The sequence below is a fragment of the Bactrocera tryoni genome, chromosome 3, assembly GCF_016617805.1.
Source record: "Bactrocera tryoni isolate S06 chromosome 3, CSIRO_BtryS06_freeze2, whole genome shotgun sequence".
In the NCBI taxonomy this organism is placed as follows: domain Eukaryota; kingdom Metazoa; phylum Arthropoda; class Insecta; order Diptera; family Tephritidae; genus Bactrocera; species Bactrocera tryoni.
The window spans coordinates 73182576-73194974 of record NC_052501.1 but is presented as its reverse complement, the minus strand read 5'-3'; the positions used below and the strand labels follow the sequence as shown (position 1 = coordinate 73194974).

Below are 12399 nucleotides of genomic sequence, written 5' to 3'. Positions count from 1 at the left end.
GTTTGGATTATGTAGGTACTGCGTAGAACAATAATTTCTAAATATCGTTAAACTGTAACGAACTTTTGTACATAAAATAGCAAATGTGTAATTTTTATAATTAATTTGTGTTTCTTTTCGATTTTGACACTCATGAATTAAATGCCGTATATGTATTTATACATATGTATGTATATGCACATATATATTACATAAAGTGTCCAAACAATCTGCATGGATATGCATTCAACAGCTAACGCATTTATCAACCGATTTTTGTAGCAGCCAAATTTGTATGTAACAATAAAAATGTGAAACGAAGGCACCATTTTAAAGGACTTTGTGTGAAGTCAATAAACCAAAAAGTAATTTTGAACGATTTCGAGAAAACACGAAATTTTTTGTGACGAAAGAGCATCAAGCTTGTAGCGTTTGTAAACGATCGATTAATCGCTGTACTATATATTTGTATGTAAACTCATGTGCGTGTGTAGAATTTATAAAATTGCTGCTGGCAGCAAATTACGTGTAAAAGTTGTTAAAATATTTTTTAGCTAAATTTAGTTAGTCTAATACAAAATTACTTAGTTGAATGTGTGAAAAACAAAACAAAAGCATTATAAACAGTTACACTAACGAGAAATGTCATATTACTTCTTTTCACCGGCATAAATTAGTTCACAGTAATTGTTTAGAAAATGCTGTGTGAAATGTGAAAAAGACTTTGTAAATAAATAAAATTTAAATGTAACGCTTATATATGTATAACTGTAAGCGGTAGTATAGCCCATACTAGCTAGCAAGTTGTAATATTAAATTATTAAAATAATTCTTACGTTTTGTAGCGTCGCATGCGAATGTGATAACTAATTTAGTAGCTCAAGCGAACTAGTTTCGTCTAAGCAAACATTTTTTTTAATAAAAATCTAGCTTGTTAACATTTTACCGCGAGTGTATTTATTATTTTATTGAATTAAATAGCTGTAACTGTAGATATGCGTACCTTAGTGCAGTAATGAGTTATTGAGAGAGTTTTTTGTGAATTTTTATTTTATAATACATATAATTCACTAAATATATGTAAATATGTATATAGTTGTATTGTTTTTGTATATAGCGAAAAATTGTTGATATAATTTGTAGTTTAATTTTGATACAAGAGCATATAAATAATATTTATAAATACGAGTATGTAGCCAAATAACCGAAATTTAAACTAAGAAATAAAGATAAACAAATGTAAATATAAACATACATACATACATTTACGCAAATAAATTTATTGTGTGCATTTTTTTTATTTAAATGCCTATTGCAAGTGGTATTTGTTGTTGTTGCTGTGGTGGCATAAACAATATAAGGGAATCATTGACAAAAATATTTCAGTACAACATGTTCAGTAAAAAATCAACCATACATATGCACGGAGTCCATAAATCTTCTGCAAAACCTTTCTCTCGAAAACTTGTAAAGCCGACTCATCAGATGTGTCGTCGTCCATGCGGCTGCACCATACAGCAGGACTAGGCTCATGAATGACTTATAGAATTTGGTCTTTGTTCGACGAGAGGAGTCTTTACTTCTCAATTGCCTACTCATTCCGAAGTAGCACAGTAGTTGGCAAGATTTATTCTGCGTTGAATTTTGAGGCTGAAGTTGTTGTTTGTGTTAATGCTATTTCCAAGATAGACGAAATAATCTACAGCATCGAAGTTTTGACTGTCAACAGTGGCGTGGAAGCCAAGTCGCGAGTGCGATGACTGTTTTTTGATGACAGAAGATATTTCGTCGCCCTCGTTCAGTACCATACCCATTATGCTTCGCTTCTCTGTCCAACTTGAAGAAAGCAGAACTAACGGCGCGGTTATTATGGCCAATGATATCAATATCATCAGCATACGGCAGAAGCTGTACACTCTTGTAGAAGATTATACCTTTTCTGTTCAAATCTCCAGCTCGAATTATTTTCTCCAGGACTACGTTGAAGAAGTCGCACGATAGGAAGTCGCCTTGTCTGAAACTCGTTTCGTATAGAACAGCTCGAAGAGGTCCTTTCCAAACCTTTTCGTGCTGTCAAAAGGAGCTTTGAAATTGACGAAGAGATGGCGTGTGTCGATCCTCTTTTTACGATATTGAGGAAGCTTATCTCACGATAGTTGGCGCAGTTTGTGTGGTCTCCCTTTTTGTGGATTGGGCAGAGCACACTTACATTTCAATCGTTGCTTTTGTCCGACCTTATTCTACAAAGCAGCTAATGCAGGCTCCTTATCAGTTCTTCGTCGCCGTGTTTGAATAACTCGGCCCGGCCGCTTTGTTGTTCTTCAGACGGGTAATTGCTATTCGAACTTCTTCATGACATCAATTGGGGAATCGGGTTCACCATCTCCTGGAGTTATGCTCTCACTGCCATTCAGCAGGCTGTAGAAGTGTTCCCTCCATTATTTCAATAAGCTCTGGGTATTAATCAATAGATCACCTCTGGGGGTTCTACAAGAGCATAGTTCGGTCTTGAAACCTTCTGTTAGTAGTTTTAAGTAGAATTTTCGATTTTTGAAATTGTTCCGTGTAGATCAGCTTGTCAAGCTCTTCATACTGTTTAGTCTATAAATGCGTCTCGCTTCCATCTTCAAGTCTCGGTATCTATCCCATCCCGCACGTGTTGTGGTCGATTGTAACGCTGCGAGATAGGCAGTCTGTTTTCATTCTACTGCGACACTGCATTCCTCTTCGTACCAGCTGTACTTTTGCCTTTTCCGTAAACCAATGGTTTCGTTTTCAGCTGCACAGAAGGACCTTGAAATGCCGTCCCCCAGTTCCCTTATACCGAGTTGCTGATGAGTGCTCTCAGAGAACAGCAGTGCAAGTAGAGTAGAAGATCGTTCGGCTGTCTATTGTGATAGCAGCTTCTCGACCTGCCTTGTGTTTGTTGGCGTGCGTTTTATGCTGCGCAGAGGAGGGTGCGTATTTTGGCTGCAACAAGATAATGGTCCGAGAAGGATGGTGCCAAGTGTAGAAGTTCACGCAAGTGAGGAAAGTTTTCTGAGCGCCATTCACTTGGGAGTGGCCAGAAAAGATTCGTTTACATATGGCTCAAGGAGCTTACGACTTCCGATTTTAGACCAAGTAACCTCTGGGTAGCCACAAAACATCCGTTTGGAGAAGAAGATAAACCATCCCTCCCCAGGGTTGTGCGCTGGGCTTGAAACCCGCCACGTAAAATACTCTACTTTCTCTGCTGGGGTCGATATAAGATAAAAATTCGTAAACCACAAACTTGGTTATTTGAATTTTTCACATACATTTTGAGGTTATGTGTAACAAGTATGTATACAAAAGTTAAAATTTACGATCCTTTGTGTCAAGTTTCAATTTAATATCTTTCTTTATGGCTTAGTTATGACACTTTATAGGTTTTCGGTTTCCGCCATGGCCATTACCTACTTGTCATATAACGTTTTTTCATTACCTACTACATTACCATATAACTTTTTTCTATAGGCCTAGTAGTTTTGCCGGAAATCGAAACATCCTCTTGCTTTCCTCGACCCCAGGTCGTATGTAAATTATTTTCCTTAATGTTTTTTATTTTATATTTCGTTACCGATGGGTTTCATTCTTCTATGATTTTTTTTTTTTTCAAAATTATCTATCCAGTTCTACAATGCTTCCAAGTAAATAAGAAAATCAAGTATTCGTTCAAATATATTTTTATTGTATTTTAATGAGACACATATGCAATATCTATGCCTCAAATTAATTCTTATAACTCCAGCCATCTGGTAGATCGTAATACGGTGTGCTGTCACCCATAACGTTTGTCCAAAAATCGTTCAACTCGCAACAGTAAGTATAACCACGACTGGCTTCCTCATAGTAGCTGGAGCTCAAACCATATTTCTCGCAAACATTAGTACAAAACTCCACTTCGCTGAAAACATTTGCGAACGGATTATTCCAAGTGACAAAAACGATGTCAATCGGCAAATTAGGATGCATCACCACTTTATAGTACCACTTGGGAGCAGGGATCACTTCGGTTTTATCCAAATAAATGTCAATCAATTGATTATTTGACGGATTTTCCAGCTCTAACACATCCAAAGTGCTGGTAAAGGTCAATAAATCGGAACCGTATGAGGAGGCCAGTTTGCGCACCGCATTCTCCACACGTACCCAATTGCCGGCGTTCACAACCTGCCACTCCGGAGCGCAATTCGCATAATAGTAAGTGGCCAACTGCTCGTAACTGAAGACGAAATCAGCATCTGGTGCCAGGTGGCCACGTGCCAAGAAGCTTGTGCTGTTTATAAAAGTTTGGCCAGTACCAAAAAGTGTTTTGAAACGCGCAATTTGATTTTTGTTCGTGTATAAAGTATTTGTAGCAGAGGTGCTGAAACGCATGCCATCCGCACGGAAGGCTCGACGCGTGCTATCGTTTATTTTAACTGTAAATAAGTAATAATATTTATATGAAACCACTGAGACACAGCACATAACTTACAACTCTGTGCGGCACCATTAATGAGACTGCGTGAATATAGCGCATGTTCGTTTTCGCTGTCGTAACAGATCGTGAAGACACTTTGGAAAACATCGTTCACTTGAAAGCCGACTTCGTAGAAAACACCGGCGCCTTCGGCACAAGCATTTTCGGTTACCAACAGCTCAGATGTGGGTACATGTGTACATTTTAAATCTGCAAGCGCGTATTCCTGATCCTTCTCTTCGCTATAGAATTGACCATTTTGGCATTTTAGCGTGGCTGTCTGCTGGTTTAATGCCACCACTAGATTATTACTACCGGCGCAATGCAACGTAATCTCCTCATTCTCCTGCACTTCGGTCACTACATTAGTTGGGCGGAAGAGTGCATCTTGTATCAGAATAACCGGCTGTGGGGTAGGCAAGTCGCTTGGTATGGTAATCGTACAGGGATCGGCTGAAAGGCAGGCATAATATTATTGATTAAATAAAGTTTTAGTTTTACAGATTAATCGAACTGTGCGTGAATGGTTGCAAGTTGCGAGATTCCATTAAGATCTTACAAGTCTTATAACATAAATAGCGTAAGCCCAATAAATTCTTAGCAGTTATAGGTTTGAGCTGAACTAAGGATTTTATTTATTCTTTTAGAGCCAACTACACAATCAGAAACCATTTGTCCAGTGTTTCTGCCATCAGTTTAGTGAAATGGCGGTCTAATTTGAGATTCGACTAAATTACCTGCGCCACGATAGAAAAGCTGTAAAGGTACCATATCCAGGAAGAATTCTCTTAGGAAAAAGTTTCATCTACCAGATCGGGTAAGAGTTTCTTTAGGAAGGAAACAGATACAGAATAAAAATATCCTTAGGAAGAAGACAGATACAGTTTCTTCTACCAGATCGAGTAAGAATTTCCTGAAGAAGAAGACAAATAAAGTTTCTTCTACCAATTTTAAATATTGTATCAAAATCTCGCGCATTTCTGCTATTTAAGTATATGAGCTGAGAGCAATGTAAAGTTCCATAGTGAATAACACAATATTGGAATGAATCCGCATTATTTCTTTAAGGATGTTTGCAGCCTCACGAGTCCTCCAGAAATGCAATAAATATCAAACCATATGAGATCTTCATGTCTAAGATAAGGATAGATGAGGATTGCACCGCGATCTAAGGTCTATTGTGACCTCTCCTAAGTCCTGGGGCTAGCATATTGATAAATTCCAATATACTGCTAGGTACTAGTGAGGCGGTGTGATTCCTATATGGAAACATGGAGCCAAGCGCCTTTATCCTGCGTCTGCAGACTGCAATGCAGTCAATTAGCAGGTGTTCTGGAGTTTCAGGCTTCCTATCGCAGAACCAGTAATTTACACAAGAAGCCAGGACCATTTATGCTTCTTCAGTTTACAGTGGTACAGTTTCTCCGCCTACTCCTTCTTCCTTGCGGAGCAGCTACTTTATGGTATGACGACCCACCGCAATGAAGGGTACAGGTCCCACCATGTTAGTGCATGCTGCGGAGCGGGCGAGCTCATCAGCCAGTTTATCCCCGGCTATACCTTAGTGATTGGGCACCCATATGCACTTGGTTACGTTCCGCTAGAACGTCTTCATGTCTAAGTCGTTTCGCAGGTCTTAACAGATTACTATTTAAAATAATGGGTCTCTCAAGAACTCTGTTCTTTTTTTCGATGTCAAACAAGCTTTTATCCCTGAATAGATTATTGGTGCTAAATTAATTTTTTGTGTTTTTTGAGCCAAGAACAACCTGGACTTTTATATCTTATCAATGTTTGAAGACCTCACGTTTTCTCTCTTTGTAATAGGCGGACGTCGACAGGACCTCGGTAATTTTGAAAGATCAATTGAAAAGTCCCCGACCTGACACATATGTACATATGTATATGGCGAGTTTATAAATAACAGCTATTTTCCGACACTGCCACAGGATAGTCAACCATCAAAGATTGGTATGCTAAGTTTGGACGTGTTGAAATGAGCACCGAAGATGGTGGACGCCCAAAAAATGTTGTTGCCGATGTTGATATGTTCGTCGTCATCGAAAGTCCACAAAATAATTTTGAATGGACGTGAAGTGAAGTTGTTCGAGATAACATACAACATCAACTGAACGTGTACCTCACATCATTCACGAAAATTTGTTTGCGAGAAAGCTCGAGGGTTGATGATTCGGAGCAGTGTTTGGCGATGTTCAAGCATAATAAACTCAAGTTTTTGCCGCGATATGTTACAATAGATGAAACATGACTCCATCATTTCACTTCGAAATCCAATCAACAGTCAACCGAGTTGATTGTACATGGTGAACCCCCTCCAGAGCGTGGGAAAATGCAACAGTCGGCTGACAAGGTTATGGCATGTGCCTGGAATAATTTTGATTGACTAGCTTGAAGACTATAAACAGCTACAATTACATAGCGTTATTGGTTTGAGGGATGAAATCGGCAAAAAACGGCCGCATTTATAGAAAAAGGAAGTGCGGATTCACTAATACAATCCACTTTCACACAAGTCAGTGAAAACAATGGCAAAAATCCATGAATCGGATTTCGAATTACTTTCGCATCCACCGTATTCTCCAGATCTGGCCGTCAGCGTCTCTTTCCTATTCTCAGAGCTCAAAAGAATGTTAGCTGTGAAGAAATTTTCGTCCAATGAGAAGGTGATCGACGAAACAGAGACTTATTTGAAAGCAAAAGACAAATCGGAGAGACAAATCAAAGTTAGAAGGTTGTTACAATCAATTTATGTATATCCCTTAAAAGAAACTATGTTGAATTAAAAAAAAAAAAACAAAAAAAAACAATTTTGTCATTTTGTGCTTTACTATGGTTGGCCGGGGACTTTTCAATTGACCTGTTAGTAATTTGTTAATGCTAACAATTGATACTAAAGATAACCCTACTTTGAGATTACTCAAATCTCTTCAACTCATTTCGTTCTTGATAGTTTTGTCGCATATTAACTTATATTCATGACCGACTAAGTCGAAAATATTCGACTCTATCACACTGGCTTATCAACACAGTCATTCACTAGCACAGTCGATTTTTAAACTTGAATAAATATTTGATTGGCACAAGACTTTTGCACAGAGTTTCCAAACTCCAATTCCGATTTACCGAAAACACTGCTCAATGCCAAGAACAGTTCAAGTTTCAACCACAATTTAAACATTTCCCTTATTAACCGTTATTCAAATGCCCAGAGTAGTGACTTAATTACTATCAACTAAAGTGTTAACCAATTTTAGCGCTTTTATATAGAAAACTAATGTTGCTTAACCCTTCAACTGATAAGATATGCGTAAGTGTATTCTAAAACGCAGACATTGAGATTGTGTGTCAAATTTGAGGAAAATGTTAGAGTTTAAACATTGGGTCGACTAATGTGTTTATAATGATCTATGAAATGTAAAATATGTGTATGCGGATTTAGGATATACATACATATGAAAGTTAACATTTCGCAGTGATAGCGCTGAAATATGAAAATGCAGTAAAGAAAGTATTAACTTGCAATTTCTTTTTGAGTTTAAATGAAAGTTCCATTTCATTCCATCTTTCTTCGGCACCTGCTTAGGAACTTAGTTTTACTTAAAAAATGTGTATTTGCCATAACTTTGAACTGACCTCAAATATGTAGAACTAACTCAATAGACCGGTCGTCCATAATACTATTACCAGTTAAAGGGTTAATATTTCCCAAACAAAAAAATAGAGGATTAATATTAAATAACTTTGTGAACACTCTACTTGCAATTATGTTTGTATAAAATTGTATATAAACGGTGTTCAAATACTTAGTGCTGGTGTAAAGCTAGACGCAATTTAATTATGTTGCGTATACGCCACGATACACCTAAACAAACAGCGTACTAACATATTCATATGTACTATATATATATATATAGTTTGTACATATATTTGATTGTTAGTCTCAAGTGTTTTTGAAAAGAATAAACGAAACACTTTTTTTTTTTAAACAAACGAAAATTAAACTTAATTTATTCATTTATGTACACTGCGCGAGCGACTATTAACAAATAACATGCAATTGGGGAGTAAGTTTTAAAGTTGCGCTCAAATAAAATATAGTTAAACCGACACTACGCCGGCCAACGACATTTCGTACCCGCACAACAATCTGCACAGAGTATAATAATTTTATTCAGCTAAGGTTGAAAAATTTAAAATTAATCGAACACTTTTGGTGAGATTATATTATAAATTATTATAAAAATTGTTGGTTTTTCTTAACTTTTGGCTTTCGAGAACAACTAAAATGCAAATAATTCAATGTCAGAGTCAAGAATTTTTCTTTATAATAAATATGAGGATTTGCCATTATGTTTTAGAAATAATTTTGTGCAAGTAACCACTCCAGCTGGCTCGAATAAATGCCAGCCGAGAGGCCTTCAACTACTTTATACAGCAATTGTGGCGGCATATTGCTGACAATAACCGGTCGAATATTCTCCTCCAAGGCGTTTATTACCTACGGCTTATCTGCATAGACAAGCGACTTCAAATAACCCCACAAAAAAATAATACAGCGTTAATAAATCATACGTCTTTGGAGGCCATGCCAGAGTAATGTGCCCCCCAAAAGTTTCCATCGACAAATTGATTGTCATGTTGTCTTTATGACATGTAGTGCCGTATTGTTGGGTATTGTTGGAAGTAAAGGTCGACCACAGAAGGTCATTACTCGCGGCTCTAAAGCGTTCCGCATTAATTTCAATATTATTATTGATTCTTGGAGAAATATGGATCAATGATTCCCTCTGCCCATAAAGTATACCAAATACTGCCTTTGAGCTTTAACGCTAGACAAAATATTCTTGCGAAAATCGGGATCTTTGGCCATTTCATTTTGGCCGCATTCACCGAATATGCGACGGTTTTGATGGTCGTTCAGCTTTAATGCTTGAATGAGTTTGATTTTGTTAGCACACAAACCAAAATCCATAAAATCGAATGGACTCATTCTGATTTTCTTCGATATTCTGCACCACAAGAGCAATAGCGTCTTCGACGCTTACTATACGGCGTCTCTGAGGCTGCGCATTATCCACTAGAGTAAACGTGGTACGAAGCCAGCCGATAGTTGCTCGAATTAAATACTCTGCTGGGCCATTTTGTCCACCGAATATTGGATACAGCGCGCATTTAGTAAAAAATTAGCTCAAATTGCCAATGTAGTTACAGAGAAAGTCTATGCATTATAAAATGACAAACCAAACTGAGTATAAATCAGGTAATAGGGTTATTGACGTAGATACCGCTTACGTGGTTATAACCGCGCCAATCGTTCTCCCTTCCCGCTGTTTGACGCCAATTGAAGATTTAAAGTATAGTCAGGTCCTTCTCCACCTGGTCTTTTCAGCGAAGTGGAGGTCTTCCTCTTCCTTTGCTTCCCCCCGTCGGGTACTGCGTCGAATGATTTCAGACATGGAGCGTTTTCATCCATTCGGACGACATAACCTAGCCAGCGCAGCCTCTGTTTTTTAATTCGCTGAGCTATGTCAACGTCGTTGTATATCTCTTACAGATCATCCTTCCATCGAATGCGATATTGGCAGTGGCCAATGCGCCTCTCGAAAACTCGTAATATCGACCCATCAGATGTTGTCACCATGCATGCCTCTGCACCATATAGCAGGACGCGAATAATGAGTGACTTATGGAATTTGGTCTTTGTTCGTCGAGAAAGGACTTTACTTCTCAATTGACTACTCAGTCCGAAGTAGCTGGTAAGCGTTATTCTGCGTTGGATTTCGAGGCTGGCATTGGGCAGAACACACTTAAATTCCAATCGTTGGGCATGCTTTTGTCCGATCATATTCTATAATGAAGCTAATACTTCCTCCTTATCAGTACTTCGCCGCCATATTTGAATAGCTCGGCCGGCAATCACCACCAAATTGAATACTCTCATATATCCTCGTTTTTTTGTGGTCTCGTTCCCTATATTATTATTAACTCACTTTCCTTTTGATGAACTCATCTTTATAAATAAAAAGTACGTGTCACATGGTTTGTCCGCGATGAACTCCTAAACTACTGAACCGATTTTAGTTATATTTATATAAATAAAGAATATAGTGAAACCCATCATACATGGCCGCCCTATTAAGCGGACATCTCCATTAACCATGCACATTGGTGAGGTTTATTAAGTACAATCTCTTAACAGAGTTGTCCGCTTACTCTATTAACTGGACAGAAACGCTCGTAACCAGACATTGGAAAGCAGCCTTAAATTCGTTATTTTTTCCAATGAAATGAAATACCAAAGCAACGCGTGGGCGGCAATTTCTATATATTCAAACGCGTTTTACAGTACAGTCCTCATAAATGAACGACATAGGACCTTCTTGTCAAGGTACTACCATATAACGTTCTTTACTCGATCTCCGAAAGAATAACAGAATCAAATAATCGTTATCTTAAGCCGCTTAAGATACTTTTGTTCGGTTCATGTGCTAAAAGTGGTTTCAATGTCGAGCTATACTATTATTATACAGCTATACTACATTCTTTTCGAATTCTATAGCTTCGAGGCGAACTTACGACGTGTATAACAATTTCGTGCCACGCGAACTAAACGATCTTCATATGTATTGCTTTTGCTAACAAGTTTGAAAATAATTGCTAAATGCTTTTCGCTTGTAATACAAGTTTCCATTAACGGTAATGTTTAGCTGATTACAATGTAATGTAATAAAAGTCAACAGTTAAGAAGAATTGCATTTAAATATACAATGAGAACAAAGAGAGCATGCTTGTTAAAAATTGCGACGTCTTCATTGTTAATGGCGCGACTGCTTGTTGTATTATTTCAAAAGAAGAACAAAAGTCTGGAAAGTGCGCACAAATTTTTGCTTAATTCGAAATGATATTCAACCGCACAGTCGAGTGCGATGTACCGGACGGACTTTTCGATGCCATTTTTATAGTAGAATTTGGCTTTTGTTACAAATAAGCCTTGATTACGCCTTCGCTTCCTGCCAGAGACCACTTTCTTGAGAGTTAAGAACCGGAGAAAGTTCTTGGTGGCCCAGATCGAAAAAAACCAAAGTGCAAGCAACTTGTTGCACCGATCCTAATTTTTGAATTCATTTTTGAAGTACAGTTTACCTTTTCCTACAGAAAAACCTCGCTTACGTCGAGCCTTTCTTGACATTTGAGAATAGGAAAAAGTTGAATGAGCTCAGATTTGGGAAATATGCTGAAGGCGGAAACAATTCGGTGCACAACTTATAGCATCATTTCAGTGATTAGTGACATGATGCAGTATCTTTTTTTGAAACAGCACTTTCTTATTATGCAAATAGTGTCATTATCCCTTAATTTCCTCGTTCAAACTTTTAAGTAACATTTCTACAGCTATTATTTACCTTTTTAAGATAGTCGATGAAAATATTTGTCCAAATATATGGACCCTGTCAGCTCACCGTTACGTCTTCCCACGCTTTAGATCCGCTTCTTCGCATTCAGTTCACATGGACGAAAGTTGGACCCAACTCGTCAGTATATCTCAAAATTATGTAGAGGAAGACGTAAAACAGAATTCTGCCGAGTTGACAGTTCTTGGCCGGATAAAAATCCGGGTCCGTTCCGGTTACGCATACTTGACTGTTGTGGAAACGGGTCGGTTTTTCGCATGCAGTCCACTCGGATGTGGATTGCTCTTCGGAATGAAATTATTAAGAAATTGTTCATCCGAAAATAATGGAATTTATTCACTTGTCTTCCGAAGTTTAGTTCCAACTACAATAAATATGGATATCTTTATTTGTTGGACTGCCTGGATACACGGATTTTTTAGCCTAATTTTTATTTTATAAAGTTATTCCTGATGGCAGCAACAATTAACAAGCGATAGCGCAAATAGCATTATAGTGGCT

The 12399-nt window shown here is 37.8% G+C and overlaps 1 protein-coding gene across 1 annotated transcript; it reads right to left on the bottom strand.

Annotated features, from left to right (window-relative positions):
• Nucleotides 1–3668: 3668 nt before the first annotated feature.
• Nucleotides 3669–7704, bottom strand: LOC120772859. The gene is made up of 3 exons (XM_040101678.1): nucleotides 7610–7704; nucleotides 4481–4918; nucleotides 3669–4424 (listed from the first exon to the last, which is right to left on the bottom strand). The coding sequence occupies exons 1-3, from the start codon at nucleotides 7662–7664 to the stop codon at nucleotides 3733–3735; spliced, it is 1185 nt and encodes a 394-aa protein (XP_039957612.1). The 5' UTR covers nucleotides 7665–7704; the 3' UTR covers nucleotides 3669–3732.
• Between the last annotated feature and the right edge of the window lie 4695 nt (nucleotides 7705–12399).